Source organism: Lynx rufus, unplaced genomic scaffold (assembly GCF_022079265.1).
Source record: "Lynx rufus isolate CCGP_SWC_20201006 ecotype Redwood Valley unplaced genomic scaffold, mLynRuf1.p SCAF_2, whole genome shotgun sequence".
Classification (NCBI taxonomy): Eukaryota; Metazoa; Chordata; class Mammalia; order Carnivora; family Felidae; genus Lynx; species Lynx rufus.
In genome coordinates this window covers 146,610,105-146,629,214 of record NW_025814834.1, presented here as the reverse complement: position 1 = coordinate 146,629,214, position 19,110 = coordinate 146,610,105, and the positions used below count along the sequence as shown (strand labels likewise).

At 41.0% G+C, this 19,110-nt stretch overlaps 1 protein-coding gene across 1 annotated transcript in view; it reads left to right on the top strand.

Moving 5' to 3' along the window:
* The window catches only part of LRRC8C (leucine rich repeat containing 8 VRAC subunit C), an 83,423-nt gene that overhangs the window by 39,074 nt on the left and 25,239 nt on the right, over window positions 1–19,110 (top strand). Inside the window, exon 2 of the mRNA XM_047082163.1 lies at window positions 7,532–7,673. Within this exon, the coding sequence (XP_046938119.1) occupies window positions 7,536–7,673 (138 nt within the window). The 5' untranslated portion in view covers window positions 7,532–7,535. The remainder of the gene's footprint in view (window positions 1–7,531; window positions 7,674–19,110) is intronic.

The following is a 19,110-nucleotide window of genomic DNA, read 5'->3' as shown; positions in this document are numbered from 1 at the left end:
CATCATGATGTAGTTTTAACTAGGAGCTGTATGGGGTAAGGTTTGGTTAGAAGTCATGGCTCACCCTTGGCCGTGTTCCTTGGGCATGAGTCACCTAATCTGTCAACTCAGGTTTTTCACTCTTAAAATGAGAGTTATGGACGAGATGACCTCTGAAGTGCCATTCAGGTTCTAAAATTTTATAACTCATTTCTTACTTCCTTTTAATTAGATATATTTCTATAGAACCATGTAATTATGATCTTGTTTGGTGAACTTTTCTAGAGATATTTTGTCATGTGTGCCACAACTACAGAATAAAATGCAATCTAGAGTCACGTTCTCCCAAGAGAGAAGGGTATCATTTTTAGGAATTGGAAAATTTGGCATTTTCTCATTTTTTATTTCCATCTTTGCACTGCTAGAAGAAAAGCAGTTTGTTTTATTTTTATGATTGATGTTTTGAGCATATCTTGAGGACTTTATTTTGATTTATGGAACCTTTGGGTACAGCTGAGAAGAATCCCTAAATAAATCAAAGTATTTCTGTGCTCTTCCTCACTTGCACTCCTTTTCCACAGTAGCCTCAGGACACCAGCTGATGTCCTGGCCTTGCACCATGGGATCTTCCTCCCATAACATTATCCAGAGACACCCTTTGCCTTTACAGTGATTATTTCTAAAGCTAAAGGCAATTGTACTTCCCTTTCTTCATTAAAATTACCATGTATCCACTATTTACTCAGCAAATACTGAGTGCCTACTATATGTCAAGCATTATTTTCTAAATAGTTGAGATACGTCAATGTATAGAGTAGAACTGAAAAGAAAGTACCTGCCCTCATGAAACTTATATTCTGGTAGGAGACAGACCATAAAGGAGCACAATATGTTTTGGTAGATTGGATGTAGGATATAAGAGACAAAGAAGAATCAAGGATGACTCCAAGGTTTTTGGCCTAAGCAACTGGAAAGATGGAGTTGCCATATTTCCTAGAGATAGGAAAGTTACAAGAAAAATAGGGCTGTGTGGGGTTGGGAGAAATAGGAATAAGGGAAGGGACCTGGAGTTGGTTTGGGACATACCGCATTTAAATTTTTTTTTTTTTCAACGTTTATTTATTTTTGGGACAGAGAGAGACAGAGCATGAACGGGGGAGGGGCAGAGAGAGAGGGAGACACAGAATCGGAAACAGGCTCCAGGCTCTGAGCCATCAGCCCAGAGCCCGACGCGGGGCTCGAACTCACGGACTGCAAGATCGTGACCTGGCTGAAGTCGGACGCTTAACCGACTGCGCCACCCAGGCGCCCCTGGGACATACCGCATTTAATGTGTCTGGTGAATATCCAGATGGAGATGTCAAGTAGACAGTTGGGTCCATGAGTCCGAATTCAGTTTTGAATTTGTGTTTAGTTTGGATGCTGTTTAAAGCAGTGTGACTAGGGGCACCTTGTGTGGCTCCATCAGTTAAGTGTCCAACTTTGGCTCAGGTCATGATCTCACAGTTCGTGGGTTCGAGCCCCACATTGGGCTCTGTGCTGACAGCTCAGAGCCTGGAGCCTGCCTCAGATTCTGTGTCTCCTGCTCTCTCTCTGCCCCTTCCCCACTCATGCTCTGTCTCTCTCTCTCAAAAATAAACATTTAAAAAATTGAAAAAAACTAAAGCACTGTGACTAGATGTGATTGCCAGAGGATGAATGACTTTGGGAAGAGAAGAGGTCCAAAGACTAAGCCCTGAGCACTCCAAAGTCAGAGGTGAAGGAGAAGAGGAAGAAACAGCAAAAGGGTTAAAGAAGGAACAGCCAGGGAAGGAGGAGGAAAACCTAACAGCTATGGCGTCTTGAAAGTCAAGTAAAGGATGGTCAGGTTATGCCCATGCTGCTTATATGTTCGTAGAGCAAATAGGTGAGGGCTGAGCATTGGCCATTAGATAGGTTTAGCAACATAGATGAAGCATATATATGGATTTCTTCTCTGTAGAATCCATATTGCATGTGCTGAGGAATTATTGAACTTTTATTTTTTTTAACTTTTTTTTAACATTTATTCATTTTTGAGAGACAGAGACAGAGCATGAGTGGGGAAGGGAAAGAGAGGAAACACAGAATCTGAAGCAGGCTCCAGGCTCTGAGCTGTCAGCACAGAGCCCGATGCAGGGCTCGAACTCATGAACTATGAGATCATGACCTGAGCTGAAGTCAGACACTCAACTGACTGAGCCACCCAGGCGCCCCAGGAATTATTGAACTTTTAAATTTATTTTTGTAATGGTTCACTCACCACATTACTGTAATTTGGAATTGGCTCTTGTTCCCTTGAACGATGTCTGTCTAAAGGTAATGCCATTTTCCAACTGCCAAAAAACTGTGGAACAAAGCAAATGTTGGCTGTATCCAACTGATAGGCATTGGAGAGCAGTGTTAGCAATCAGGTTTGAATCAAATAGAGTAGGTTTCATATTCTTAGAGCCAAGGGTTAATAGAGCAGAATTTGTTCTGTGTAATTAATTCTGGAGAAAATAATAAAACTCTCCTGAGAGGGAGAAAGACAGATTGTTCAGGAAGAGCCAAATAAAATGAAAGAAAGAAACTCTGGGTTTGCAACTAACTTTACCAATATTCTTTACCAGAGGATTATATCATATGATGTTCTGAGAAGTAAATTTTATAAAGCCATTAAAATGACTTTCGGAAATAAATATTTCTAATAAAGGAAATGCACGTGGATTTCTGCAAAAGGACACAGAGGCAGCTCTATAACATAATGTAAAATTTATATAATTTTAATTAGGACTCCAGAATCTCATGATTGAAATGCAATGCCATATTTCCAAAGGCATTTTTTAATTAGGTAAACTAAGCTCTTACATAATAAGTTGGAAATCAAAGTTGGACAAAATTCCAAAATAGAAAAAAGTTAAATAGAAATAAAATTATGCTGATTGATCTCTAGGGGAAAAGACTATATTTAAACCCAAGCAGTTGATTCAGTGGTGACTCCCTGAGCTTGAAACAGTAACTCTTGAAATGGTAACAAATCCATTGGAAGCCACAATAGTAATGAAAGAGAAATCCAGGGTAGCCACTGATAATGCAGGTCTTCAGAGCTGCTGAAATTTTTGAAAGAAGAATACAAAATAAATTTTTGTTTTCAATCAGCAAGCACAAGGTCCATCTGCTCTCTCTTTAGTTTTTGGAGTTGTTTAATCAACTTCTTTATCCCCACCCTTTTGTTGCATCAAAAATAATTACAAGGATGAGCCCTGTGATATGTTAAAATAATAAAGTCTCTGTGTGTGTAGGGTAGATCTGTGTATGTACATTCATGTGGAGTATGTGTGTACACGCATATATGGCATGGCCATAAACATGGACACATACATACACTTACCCAAAAGCGGTGAAGTGTGTTAAGAGCTCTAACAAAAAGGCTGTGTCATCTTGGCCAGCAGCTTCTCTAAAAACCCATCTTAGTTAGGTTGTGCCAGTATGGGGAGGCAGTACATACTATTTAAGTTTCTTAGATTCCTTAGTTTGTCTTTATTTTCCACATTAAAAAGACTAATGCCTGTGAAGGCAATGTAGCCAAGGACTCAGAGAACATGGCCTTTGCTGAGTGCCTATGCTTTGCTTTCTCAACAAGAGCTGTCGATGAAAGAACAGTGAGCCTCTACCTCAGTGCTTCTCAAAGTGTGGTTGATGGAACCCTGGTGGCCTAAACTGGGAGTCCACAAGGTTGAAAGTATTTTGTCATGCTCAGATTTATTTTTATTTTTTTATTTTTTATTTTTGCCGTTTTTGCTTATGGTGCCAAAGCAGTGGCGGGTAATGCACCTTAGCACGAACCAAGATAGAGGTATCAGACTGTGCTGTGGTGATTACATTCTTCATTAGCATACACTTACAACTTAAATGCCAGTTTTATTTAGTCTCCTCATTGATGCATTAAAATTATTTAACTCATAAGCCTTGGCTACACACTGTATTAATGTGCTGTACGATGAAGGAGAAGAATACATAAAGCATTTCTGGTACATTCCACAGTACAGCGGTTGTCTCAAGGAAAAGTCCTCATTTGAGTTGAAAGTTGAGTTAGCTCCTTTATCGTATTATGTCACTTTTACTTGAATAAAACAACTGATTAGTCAGACTTTAGCCTGTGGAAGATATTTTCTCGAAATGAATGAAGTGAGCGTAATGCTTTAAGGAAAACATCTGATACCATTTGCTACCACAAACTTCAAACTTTCAGGTGGTGATTAGAATTTTGGAAAAATTCCCATTCCTTAAAACTTTTCTTGTGAAAGCAGTAATGATATTAATGAATGTGATTTTTTTTTTTTTACATAATTTGTCAACATTTGGAAGATCTGCATAACTCAGCAATCCAATATTTTCCAGATGACCAAATACCAACATATCATGAAGTTTGAAAAGTTTGTTGATATAGTTTTCAGATTCCATATTGCAACTAACTAGGTCAGTTTGATATCAAAAGTTAATATCCACAATTATATGAAAAGGCTGTTAAGATACTCTATTTTCCAACTGCCTATCTATTGGATTCATAAATTTCGATCAAAATAACATTGCAACAGACAGAATGCAGAAGCAGATACGATAATCTAGCTATCTTCCATTAAGCCAAATGTTAAAGAGATTTGCAAAAGTGGAAAGCCATGCTTCTCTCTCTCTCTCTCTCTCTCTCTCTCTTTTTTTTTTTTTTTTGTTACTGTTTTGGAGACTAGTTATAATCAACATGTAATGGGTTTATTTTTAACTTAGTATATATATTTAAACTTTCTTGGTTTAAATTTCTAATACAGTAAATATTAAGTGGTGTGATCCACATAAAAAAATGCTCCCTGGGGTGCCTGGGTGGCTCAGTCGGTTGAGCGTCCGACGTCAGCTCAGGCCATGATCTCACGGTTCGTGGGTTCGAGCCCCGCGTCGGGCTCTGTGCTGACAGCTCAGAGCCCGGAGCCTGTTTCAGATTCTGTGTCTCCCTCTCTGTATGCCCCTCCCCAACTCATGTTCTGTCTCCCTCTGTCTCAAAAATAAATAAACATTAAAAAAATAAAAAATAAATTTAAAAAAAATGCTCCTTGAGGTCCTTCTACATTTCAGAGGGTGAAAGTGACCTGAGATCAAAACATTTGAAAGCCACTGCTTTACATTGGTGCATTTTATTCCTGAGATTGGTCCGCACTTCAAAAAACAAGCCCAGTTCCTCCAAAGGTGTACAGGAACTCACCATGAAGGAAACAACCACCAAATCTGTCAAAGAATGTGGACTAGCACACAGGTATACTGCCCTCGTTAGCACTGTCACTGCAGCTGGCTGGGGTCACCTCCAATCTCATTTGGGTGAGCAGAGCTCCATGAACAAGCATCTGAATTCAGTCATTCACTTACTCAACAGCAGTTGTTCAGGCCCTGCTCCTGTTTGCCAGGTGCTGTGGTCAGTGATGGGAATGCAAAATGGAATGAGACAATGTGGCCCAGTCGGTTGAACATCTGACTCTTGATTTTGGCTCAGGTCATGATCTTGTGTGTTTGTGAGATCAAGCCCCACATGGGGCTCTGTGCTGACATCGCAGAGCCTGCTTTGGAAGCAGAACTCGGAAGTTAAGATGAGTTAGAGCCTCTGTGACTGTCACTGGCCCAACCGTGAGTAGGAAACACTTGGGGCAGTGAGGTTGTAATGACTCACTGGGAAGCAAAGAGGTCATGAAGTGTTAGGAAATCATGAACTAGTCTGAAATGTCAAGGACACTAGGAATCTGCAAAGTTCTTAATTTAGCTTGTATGGCTTACCTGCAACATATGTTTTGAGAACACACGTGCATAGCATATAGGTTCTTCCTTCAAGAAGCTTGCAGCCTAGTGGTAGTAACAGAATGAAGTTAGGGAAGTCGTGTTTTGATAAAATGAGAAAATCATATCAAATACTGCACGGATGTCAAGTAGGCAGGTCACAGATGAGAGCGGCAGCAGGCAGTTGAAATTTTCAACACTGTGTTAAGGAAAAAGCCTAGAAGGAAGACAGATTGCCGCTTTAGGAAGTCAGCTAAAGCAACAAGACAGAATGGATAATTAAAATCATTTCCAAAGATAACCACCTGTGAACTCAAAGAGGAGGCTTGGCTTGGCTTTGAGCTGTTTATTGTACAGCCCTCAATTCAGTATGAGGGAAGGGAAGATCCACAAAATAAACAAGGCTTGGGAGAATAAGCAGCAAAACGCAGCCTTGCTCTTGCTCTTGCTCTGTAATTAGGACTGAGTAATAAGGACAGGTGCAGAGAGCTAGATTCTTGGATCCAAAGGTGGCAAAAGGGAGAGAAATTTTCTTTTTGTCCCACACTGGCTGCCCTTATTGCCATAAGAACAGAACGTTTCTTCTCACGTAGCAGGGTGATGAACTTCAAGTCCCGGACCATAGGAAAGGCAGTGGGACTGAGCCATGAGAAAGGACAACACAGTCTAAGAAGGATGTGTCTCTTTCTCCTTTTTCCTGGAGCCTCAGTTGCATCCTACTCATTTATCTTCTGTTGTTGAGATAGAGATAGGCGTTTCCAAGGACAACTCATTTCTCAGAGCAGAAAATCAGGATAAATGTGAGGTTCACGGTGAAATATGCATAATACAGAAAATAGAGAAAAAGAAATCAAGTCAAAAGCACAGGCACAGGATGCCTGGGTGGCTCAGTTGGTTGAACGTCTGACTCTTGATTTCGGCTCAGGTCATGATCTTGTGGGTTCGTGAGATCAAGCCCCACATGGGGCTCTGTGCTAACATTGCTTGTGATTCTCTCTCTCCCTCTCTCTGTCCCTCCCCACTCATGCTCTCTCTCTCTCTCTCTCTCTCTCTCTCTCTGTCAGAAATAAACAGGAAAAGAAAAGAAAAGAAAAAAGAAAAAAGAAAAGAAAGGAATGTTTTACAAAGCACGGGGACAAAAAATGGGAAGCAAGAAAAAGTGAAGTCCTTTGCAAGCCATCCCCTCCCCCTACCACAACCACAACCACAACCAATGAGGTCCTTCCATCTTACAAGACCAGGGCCAGGTGGCAAAGCAGTCTGCCTTCCCAGGGGGCAAGTAAATGCTTTACACATAGAGACTAGTAAATAATTAACACAAACCAATGCTGAGATTACATTTAAAATAGTTTAAAGCAGCAACCCAGGATGCGAAGATAAATAACAGAAGTGTTTCAAAGGCTGGGCTCTGTTCTCTCTGGCATCTTCATGTTTTGTTTAGGGGAAGGGAAGGTCCAGGAAATAATGGTCTGCTCTGGCCATGGTCTTTCTGGTCATGCGGAGCCAAAGGCAACCCACTTATGGGATAATAGTCAAGTATTTGCCATTTCCGTGTGGGGCTTATTTCCTCTACCAGTGGCGTTATTCAATGGCTTCATAAAACACCAAGGTGCCTTGACAACTCCTGGACTAATTCAGGTCACTGCTTCTCATGGGTTGAAGCAGCACGTCAAATGCTGTTAATGCGGTGTGTTGTACATGAAGAGAAATTAATTCACAGCCTTTCCTTTCTCAGAAACATGATTCCGGTGACAGAATTCCGGCAGTTCTCTGAACAGCAGCCTGCCTTCCGTGTGCTGAAACCATGGTGGGATGTGTTTACCGACTACCTTTCGGTAGCTATGCTGATGATCGGTGTGTTCGGATGTACTCTGCAGGTAGGTGCCTAGACTCACATCAAAATGGGAACCAGAGCAAGACACTGAGCTGTTGAAACCTTTAAAAAGAGCTGGTGGTATGATTTTCAGCCATGTAAATACTAGTTGTCCTGCTCTACTTGTGTATGGTGTTTGTAGTCATGGAAGGGAGCCCAAAACATATTCACTGCACTTTCATATATGTATATATATTTGTATAAAACTAAATAAACTGGCCGTCAAGTGTTCTATGATAGGGGCATCCATAAAGCACTAAGAGAGTGCAGAGGAGGGGCCCGTGGCTTGGGAATGAGAGAAAAGGTGATGGTTGTATTAAAACTTGGAGAACCAACTGTATTAAGGGAGACGGAGCCAGGGGTAGAAAAAGATGCCAGGAAGGAGACAGAAAGCTTGAAGTCATGGGTGTGAGGAAGAACATGACACCTTTGGGAAACTGTCAGTAGGGCTGGCACTCACTGGGTGTCATCAGCGTGAGAGTTGAAGCCATGCCTGTGAATGGAGTCACCAGGGAGAATGTGGAGAGAGAGATGACGTCAGGAATACCAACGTGTGAGCAAAGGAAAAAGGGGTGCCTCTGAGGGAGACTGAGAAGGGGCAGCCGTATGGAGAGGTGGAACCCAGGAGAGAGTGGAAAGACACGTGTGGTCAACGATGGCAGGCATACAACTCACTCACGGACTAAGGAGAAACAAGTAGCACCCGGGTCATTCGAAATCATAGTTTGAGTGGTTGGAAAAGTGAATGGAAATTAAAGACTGGCGTAGGTGTGACTTTCAGGTCAATCAGCTGAGAGGAAGAAAAACTTGGAAGGAAGGGAAATATCTAGAAGTGGTGCAGAGTGGAAACAAAGGCATTTTAAAATTTGATTTTAATAATGGTTAACACATAATGCTTCCTAAGTGACAGGTACTCTTCTGAATACTTGACACATATTTTAACTCATTTCATCCTCATGGCAACAGTGAGATATCGGTGCTATTATTATCCCCACTTACAGAGAGACAACAAAGGCACTGAGAGATTAAGGAAACCTCCAAGGTGAGTGGCAAAACCTTTACTGAGACCCAGGCAGTTTGGCCTGCATGTTAATCTCTAACACCATGCCCCTTTTTATTTGTAGGCTGAAAACATTTGGCCTCTCTCTATCCCCCAAAAAAGGATACCAGTGAAAATTCAGAATTTGAAAGACAGAAAAGACATACATTCATTTATAAATAAAACAAGTAGTTGTTGAAGAACCTACTGTGTTCCAGGCACTGTCCTAGGTGCTAAGAATTATCAGTGCAGGAGAAAAAAGACAAATGCCCCAGCCATATAGACTTTAAATTCTATGGGAAAACAAAATAAGCAAAACCAGCTCATAAATTATATATATTAGAAGCTAATAAGGACAATGAAAAAGAAAATACAGCATACGTGGATGGTGTCAGCAGGTGATATTAGGAGTTGCAATTCTCACGTAGGAAGCCTTCACTGGGAAGGTGACTTCTGATGAAGGAAGTGTGGGAGCAGACCACACAGATGTCCAGGGAGGAGCCTCCCCGGCAGAGGGAACAGCAAAAGCAAAAGACAAATGGGCAGAGTGTTCACAGACTCCTTGCCCTTCTCCAGGAGAACTTGACATTTGACTTCTTCAGCTTTCTAGCTCTGTTTCCCTGGAGACCTGATAAAAGTAGAATGTTAGCTGTGTTACTAGGCAACGTTGCTTGTGATATAAATGACTACTGTTTGGTCAACTGCATCTGGACTGGAAGAATGATAAATGCCTGGTAGGAAGCCACACCACCGGACTTCTGTGATTGTGGTGACACCTATAACAGGGCATGCCCCTTGACACACAGAAAGTATATCTATTGAGTTACACCAGAGATTAGTCTCTTTGGAGCATAATAAGCCTTTTAAGCCAGGGTAAATGCAGACCCCCATGTCCAGTGGATCTCTTTTCCTTGTGCCTGAGATGATCCGGAGAGGAGGGGCCTGGGGAGAGACGAGGTCCTGGGCAGGGTGTGGATCCCACACAGACAGTTAAGAAGGTTCCTCCAAAGGTAGAAAGCCTGATGCCACATTGCTGGCAAGCTGTGACTTTAATCCTGGATCTTTCTAAGTGATTCTGGTACCAGATGAGTGTTAGGATAATCTTAAAGTCCGAATGTTGAGATAAACCTAGAAGGACCCCTGGTGATGTTATAAGCCTGAAGCAGGGATGTCCCTGGCATGCTGAAGAAAGCCAGGCCAGTGGGCTAGAGCAGAGTGAGCTAGGCACAGAGTAGAAGAATAAGGCCTGAGAGGCAGTAGTTGCAGATCACACAGGGCTTTGTAGGTCCCTGTAAAGGTTTGGGCCTTGCTCTGAGTGAGATGGAACATGTTTTGAGGTTCAGGCAGAGGAGTGTCATTATCTAACTTGTATTTCAACAAGACCACTCTAGTTGTTAAGAATACAGTAGAGGGGGCAAGGATAGAAGCAGGGAGGTTTAGAAGGCTAATTTCAGAAGGCTAGTGCAGGGGCACCTGGGTGGCTCAGTCATTTGAACCTCCAACTCTTGATTTCGGCTCTGGTCATGAGCCAAGGGTCATTGGATTGAGCCCTATGTCAGGCTCTGCACTGTGTGTGGAACCTGCTTAGGATTCTCTCTCTCGGGAGCGTGGTGGCTCAGTCGGTTGAGCCTTGGACTGCAGCTCAGGTCGTGATCTCACTGTTCATGAGTTCGAGCTTCACATCAGGCTCCATGCTGACAGCTCAGAGCCTGGAGCCTTCTTTGGATTCTGTGTCTCCATATCTCTCTGCCCATCCCTCTCTACCTCTCTCTCTCTCAAAAATAAATAAACATTGAAAAACAATTCTCTCTCTCCCTCTGCCCCTCTCCCTCACTCACATGCTCTCTCTCAAATAAATAAACAAACAAATAAATAAATAAATAAATAATAAAATTTTTAAAAATCATTAAAAAGAAGAAGAAGAAGGCTAGTGCAATAAAATCCAGGCAAGACATGAATCAGATGGCTTGCACCAGGATTGAAGCAGTGGTTCTGGATATATATATATTTTTTTCAACGTTTATTTATTTTTTTGGGGACAGAGAGAGACAGAGCATGAACGGGGGAGGGGCAGAGAGAGAGGGAGACACAGAATCAGAAACAGGCTCCAGGCTCTGAGCCATCAGCCCAGAGCCTGACATGGGGCTCGAACTCACAGACCACGAGATCGTGACCTGGCTGAAGTCGGACGCCTGACTGCGCCACCCAGGCGCCCCAAGGTTCTGGATATATTTTTAAGGAAGAGCTGTAAGATTTGCTGAAAGATTGAATGTGATGTATGAGGGAAAAAAAATCATGACTAAAATTTTTAGGCCTGAACAACTGGAAAAAGCTTGTTTTTGAGCATAAGTTTGAGTTATATGTTAGATATCCAAGTAGACCTGTTAAGTCAGAAGTTGGATAGAAGACTCAGGAAGGAGCTCAGGGTAAGTGAAGGATGGTCATCTTCACAGAGGAGGAGGTGATGGATCCAGGATCCAGTGGCAGGACAACCCTTGATTTGGGGGGAGGGGGCATCTTCCACCACAATGGGAATGATGGCTACAGATGCATTTGGTTGGAGGGGCAGGGGCGAGGCACAGAAAGATGAGAGTTTGCACCTAATAGCTTCTGTGAGGTAGAAAGCAACACATCTGGAGAGAGCTTGTGAGGGTATGGGAGGCCATAGGATGTGGCAAGAAAGGAGTCCTGGAGTAGGGTCCTTGAGGAGAAAGGCAAATATTTAGATTGGCCAGTTTGGGAAGTCACAGAGGGAGGTGACATAGATCAGCAGGAGGACTCTGTGCCTGTTTTACTTTATTACCATGGCAGGGCCTGGAATCGTTTCTCTTGTTGGCATATCCCATGGCAGGATGAAATGCAGAAAAGAGAAACCACACAGACTATCCATAAAAACTAGTAGTTAACCTGGAACAAAATGAAAACAAGAGCAAGAACCGATGAAAATATCTACCGTGAACATCCTTTAAGAAGTGCACCCATAGCAAGTTCAGAAGGGACAAGTGAGTTCAAGCACAACTGGAGCACCTGTTCCTGTGTCATGGTCAGAATTCTGTTCCTGGAGCACAGCCCTGTTGCATCTTTCTGCTGTGCTGTAGCTCTTGGAACTCCCCACCTAGCACCCCACCCAGCATCACCGCGTATCAGATACTGACCTAACCTGGTCCCTTCACACACAGGCCTGTTTCATTCTCATAGTCTTTAGAAGAAAACGGACCCCAGTTATCTAGATATGGGAAGTATAGTCTGAGAAGTCAAGGCTCTAAACAATGTGAAATGCCTCAAAGGAAGATTGTGTCAGAATATGAAGGTTACCAGTCTCAGAATTCGTAGGAGGTGGACCATTTGATTCAACAACATCCCCAAGTACCCACAATATGTCAGGCATTGTGTAGAGTGCTAGACACTGAAAGAGAAATATAATACAGCCCCTGACCTCACATTGCTAGTAGTCAAAAGACCATAGAAATCCATAAGCAATGCCACTCAGCATGTAAGCACCTCAATGGTGATAGACTTCAAGAGCATTAAATATGGTGTCATCTCAGCTGCTCGAAGTTAGGAACTTGAGGAAATGAAAATTGAACTCAGTCTCAATGAATAAATATACAAAACTAATATATATATGTATATATACACACATATATACATATGTATATATACATATATATATTAGTTTTGTGTATATGTGTATACATATGTATATATGTGTATATATATATGTATATATATGTGTATTAATATATATATACACATATATATGTGTGTGTATGTGTGTGTGTGTATATATATATGTGTGTGTATATACATGTATATGTATATATATGTGTGTATATATATGTGTGTGTATATATATATATATATATTTAAAGGAATGGAAGGAAAAATCAGCACAAACAAAAGATTTAGTATGATCATTTCACAAAGCCCTCATTGATGAGTATCAATGGCGTTATAGAGGGCGGCTCATGGTGGGTGGGACATTCCTGCATAGCAGAGGAATTGTCTTATCTCCAATGCTAATCGCATCTGCATTGAGTAACCCTGATAAGGGAACCTGTTCTAGAATCTGCATGTATTTTAGCTCCCAGAATGAAACTGTAAAAGTAAATTAGTCCCATTTTTCAGATGAGAATTTTTATCTGAAAGGTTAGGTGACTTGTCCCAAAGCCAAGAGGGATACAGTGGATTTTCCAATCTGCTGTTGATTCTCCAGAATGGGTCTTTTCATGAACGCTGTGCACACTGCTCTGAAATAGTATGGAAGCATTACAACTGCACAGATCATATGGCCAAATTTTGGATTGTGACACACGCTCTTAAGTATAAAAACAAGGGCAAAATGACCAAAAGGGAAAATAGAAAGTTAGAAAAAGAAGGAATTTCCTGAATTACATCTTAGATTTTCTAAAAGATGATTCACTGTACACCTACTATAAGAAAGAATAACTTTTAATCTATAGTAAACATTAAAGAAACAAGAAATAAAATATGGTATAAATTACTTAAAGTAAAACCATCTCATATATCCATATTACACATGAAAGTAATATTCTTTAGGGGGAGAATTTGCACTCTTATTTTAGTTCTGATATCATAATCCTCTGAAATTGACATGATGACTGATAACTTCATAAACAAAAGGTTCTCTGTGAAGCTCAAATTCCCTTCCCATTCCCAAGGCAATAATTTAAATAATCATAAAATCTTATCATAAAATGTGTTTTTATGCCTTGGGTTTCCCTTTGTAAAATGAAAGTGTGATAATTTTTTCCGATCTTATTTACAAAACAAGTTACTCTTATGGTTCAAAAACATGACTTAGCAAAAAATCAAAGGTAGGGTTACAAGAGTGCTCAATGGTGGTAAGAGTCTCTTTGACTCTTCAAATGGCTTTGTCCAGTGGCAAGTTGATTATCTGTTTATTCCTATAATATTGTGTTCATATAGGTTTAACACTATGCATTTTGAAACTACTGGGGAAAGGAAGAAGTTGTTATCTATCAATAAGTTGTTATCAGTGTTCATTCTTTTTTGCTCTGATGTAAAAGGATTGTCGTCAACACTCTGGTCTTACTCTTCTGACAAATATTTGTCCATTTCCAAGCAAGTAGCTATTTTCAAGGCTGCCATGGAATAAGAGAATGTATAAAGAGCACTCCTTAGATTACGTCCGTCCACATAAGAAGCAAATGTAAACTCATTGTGAACCGGGAGACTGCATATCCTATTCCTGTATAGTCATACACCCTTAAGGACCAGTAGTGTAAACACCCAACTTTTTGCTATAAACAACGCTATTCAAAAACTCAACACACTCAATAAAATGGAACAAATCCTGAAAGGTCAACACATTGCTTCCTGGAAAAATAAGATTGCTTTAGATCTCTGCTCAGTGACTCCAGGTTATCTTATTATGACCAAATCCAAACCAGCCCCCAGGCAGGCTGTTCCAAATATAGAGTTAGTAGTTAGAAACCAGAAACAGGAACTGGAAGAAACAAGCCCCCTGGAAGCCCAAGGGGACTGCTTTGTGACTGTTACACAAGAAAGACATTTCCTGCTTTCTGAATTAGGAAAGAAAAAAAAGCCAAGAGAATGATTTCAATGACTTGAAAGCACCTACAAAAAAATCCTCGGGGACTTAACCCAATCCCCAGGAGCAGTCCGGCCAGCAGAGTTACACTGGAGAAGAGTTTGGGACATCTGGCTTATTGGTGGGAATTGAGTCCCACCTTGATTTTTTGGTACATATTGAAGGTAAGTTCCACCTCTCTGAGTTACAGCCGTCCATGTCAGTTGCACGACAGTGGCCTTCAGGTGAAAATGCTCACAGGCAGTTCCCAGGAAAGTACAGGTGGTAAAAATTGTAGACTCCAGAATGATTCCAAAAGAGTTCACTTTGATAATGTGCCCTGAGTTCTGGCTTCTGTCTCCTTCCCCCATTCTCTGTCCCATACTGTCTGGATTTCTAGTTGATCTTTTTCTTTTGTCAAATTTGAATTTAAAAATGGAGACTCAGAAATTCTTACTTAGCCTGTTGTATTTGGTGAAATTCAGAGTCCTGGTGAAAGAGCAGATGGCACTAATGGGTAGGCTCGAAATGAAACCCTCATCTAAGATCATGTTTTATGAAGTTTCTGTGTACCCTCATGTCATCATTCTGCTCTGAGTCTTTGGGGAATATAAACAGAAATCATTTGGTGGCAAAAATAATTTTAAAGAGCACCCTTTCCCATCTCTGTAAGATGGTGGTGGGTCCTGTAAGAGAAGCACTATTTCAAAGTCCCTGTTACATCTAAGTAACAAAAATATGTCTTAGTTAGGACTTCCTTGTTATGGTGGTTTATTCAGACTGATACTTTTGATCTTCCCTAGAACATGACTCTTGTCATCTTTCACCTTGACAACTGAATATGCAGTGAATCCCTGGCCACCAGAATAATATATGAGTGCCTTTCACCTCATCCTCTTGGGTTTAACATGGGGTATGAATCTAAATGCTTTTCTTAGGTCGTCTAATGCCGTCCAATGCCAGTCAGTGAAGGAGGAACATTTCCCTTTATCTCACTATTATTGATTGTTATGATTGTGTTGCCTATTGATTGTTTAATAATACACCTTTTCCCTCAATAGCACAGCACTGATAGGCTTTAGGATTTTTTGTGGGTTTTTTTTTTCTTCCTATAAGAAGCAAAGGAGATTTAGTCTCTGTTGTTGAGCCTGGATTGTAATTCACCAAGACCTATGTTTAAAGGTCTCTGTTGAGTAGGTTTGCTCTGATATGGAGGGCATGATCTTGTATTTCTAATCAGGGTCCTGAACTTGGAGACCCTCCCCAGTCCTCTAATCCTCCCAACCAAACACCGACTAGCCCTCCCCTGCCCTCACTTGGTTCCTCTTCAAGTCCCCTTCTTCCATTTCACTGAGGATACCACACTGATGACATGTGGGTCATCTCAGCCACACAGGGGCCCTGAGATCAAAAGATTTGGCTGCACTGAGACTGCATTTTAATTGTAAGGCTAGGAAATTTCTAGTTTATATCTGGAGTCCTCTGTTTAATATAAAGAGTGCTTGCTGTGCCTTCTCCCTCTGTGGTAATGTTTTCTTTATAAACTCTTACATTTTTGTTATATTTAAAATTTCTGTTGTTTGGGAACATTTAGCCTTTGTATAGTTAAAAAATTTTACCCAGTATTATTGTTTTGTGCTCACTTTTTAAAATATGTAATAAAACACTCCCAACTAGAAGATTTAACAAAAAAATAAGATACCATTCAAAATAGCACCAAACCTATCATGTATGTAGGAATTAAGCTAACAAAGGATACACAGGAACTTCACAGAAAACTTTAAAATGTCTAGTAAATGACATAAGAGACAATTTTAATTAAGGGGAAGATATTATGTGCCCTTAGTACAGAATTGATATTACAAAGAGGTCCAGTCCCCATGAATTATTTTATGAAATAAAAGCAATATTAATAAAATTCCAGCTTGATTTTTTGAGAAATTTGATAAACTTACACCAAAATTTATATGACAAGTGCTCACTTGGGGGGGGGGACTAGAATGGCACAGGGGAATAAAGAAAGAGATGGAGGGGGAAGAGGAGGGGAGAGAGGAGGGAGGAAGAAAGGGGCTTTGCGTGAACTGATAATATACTGTGCACTGAAGAATATGGGTAATTCAAGCCTCTGGCCTTGAGGTTCCCCTCTCCCTAACACACACACACACACACACACACACACACACACGCACGCACGCGCGCGCATACGCGCGCACACACACATTCAGCCCACCCCAACTATATAAACTAATTTATTCAAATGTTCTTTATAGAATATGAGTCAGGTGCTCCATTTAAATCTTATCCTTTTTCTTTCTTTCAGTTATAAACTTCTAAATCTCCGTACAGATATTTCTATTGGATTTCGTAAGCTGGAAATTTCTTAACTCCAAGTTTTACAAATAGAAGAATCACTAACTCTAAGATTTATCATCCTTTTGTTTCAAAAGCAAAAATCTAGTAACATAAATTCCTAGTAACATAAATTCCATAAGACCATGCCTCATCTGTCAGATTTATCCTATATCCCCATGACCGAGAGCAGTAACAGGCAGGTGTGAGTGCTCACCAGAAGCCATCCTGCGGAATGAAGGGGTGAGTGAGCAAGGAAGAGTGGATGAGACATGTTTTGCCATGTGCTAAGGTACAGTGAGCATCCAACAGCCGTGGGAAGGAGCTGAGACCTTTGAATCACAAAGATACTATACTCATTTGTGGGTGTTTCACACCGTAACTTCAGAGACTGTGACCAGTACAAGAGAGGAACCCACGGCCCCTGTCTGAGGCCTGATGGAAGTACACTTAGCCTAAAGTTGAGAAGATTGAAGGGAACATGAGAATAGACAGCAGACACGTGAAGGGCTGCCTTGTGGAAAGTTGAAATGGCTTAAACCATTCCATGTGTCCTAGAACACCAAATAGAACCAATAGCAGAAGTTTTAGGAAAGAAGATTTGGGCTGAGTACAAACTCAGACTCTCAAAAAGTCAAGAACTTTCTGAAAATGTCATGCAAAGTAGTGAGTTTTCTCTTCTTAGAGATGCCCTTCCAGAAAGTGAATGGCTCAAGAATCCATGTGTCATGCAAACAATGTTCCTTTGTTCTCTACATATAATAAATAGTGCCAAGCAGTGAGGTTAGGTGGTGATAAAACATGACAAGTCCCTGGCAAAAAAAATGAAAAATGTAAAGTGCAACATTAGATATAAGTGAATTGTGAAAAGTAAAGCCATGTTAGGAGAGTGACAAGTGTCCTACTCTAAATAGGGTGGTCAAGGAAGTTCTCTCTGAAAAGGTGCCATTTGAGCAGAATTAAAGGAACTGAAAGAAGGAGATGTGTAGGTATCTAGAGGAAGAAAATGCCAGACAGGAAACAGAGGAGGGCAGTGTTCCAGGTACAGAGAGAGAACAGGGAGTATGGTCTCTTGCAGTTTTTCTTGCTTGGATCCTCTTTATAAGGCTTGACATCACTATTAACCTAAAGTGAGCATTACCACTAATGCCTTGGAGCACCGTGCTCCTGCAAATAGCATGTCTTAGGTTGACGCTTCCAGATTTAAGTCGACTCCGACATCAGACGTAAGACAAAGAATTTAATCCTACAGCATTTGGAACCTAGGACCTTATGAACTGCTAAAGCAATTAGCATGACCCTTTGTTGACACTTCAGCCACAGTGTGTGGCAGAAAATGTCAAGAGCATATCTCATCACGCCTACTTCAAGTTACTAAAAGACTTCAAGTTGCTAAAAGGCGGGGTGCGTGTCTAATTCATCTTTGTGCTGCCCACCTGCATGTCTTAGACTTGACATGCACTCAAGAAATGTGTTGAGTGGATGCATTAATATGCTTCAGCAGCTCTAAGGATTCAGTGACTGTCATAATAATAAAAACAATTATATGAACTTGCAATTTAAAACTGAACCAAAAACTGACAGAGGAAAGTTTTGTGTGGGGTAATTAATAAGGAGGTGATAAAAATCAGATCTTCCCCCAAAAGTAGAAAAAGAAGCTAGTAGCAAATAATTTTCCTTTAGTAATATCAGAGAGTAACCACAACCTTCTAGAACTGGATAAGACTTGGGGAGCACCATCCTTAGAATAATTAGCATAAACCCAGTGACAAAGAAGTAAGACTGGCTCTGTGTCTGAGCAACAAACTTGGGGGGAAAAAGTCCTTTGAGGATGTTTTGCAATAATGGGCTAGAAAGAGATCAACACACCCTGACTTATAGGTGGTTATGTGGCTTCATGTATTAGAAAACTAGAGCCAAAATTTGTATAGAAAAAAATAGCATGCTGTTAGAGCAAAGAAATTTATAGAAATTGAGGCACCTCAGCAGAGCAAGTTATAGAGTCAATCCAGTGAGACCAATGGAGTATATTTTACAGACTGAAAATTTGTTATGTTTGGCATGTGTGGTGGTTTTTTAATACAATTGTAGTTGACTGTCATGGTGAAAACCAGGTTTTATGGGGCGCCTGGGTGGCGCAGTCGGTTAAGCATCCGACTTCAGCCAGGTCACGATCTCGCGGTCCGTGAGTTCGAGCCCCGCGTCGGGCTCTGGGCTGATGGCTCGGAGCCTGGAGCCTGTTTCCGATTCTGTGTCTCCCTCTCTCTCTGCCCCTCCCCCGTTCATGCTCTGTCTCTCTCTGTCCCAAAAATAAATAAACGTTGAAAAAAAAAAAAAACCAGGTTTTTCTTATCTAGACAATTGCCCATTTATTCAGTGTTGTACAGAGAAGTATACTGCCAGCATCCCAAAGTAAACCATATTATGAGCAGTGATTAAGTTCCAAAGCAATATTAATACTTGACCTACTACCCAGGG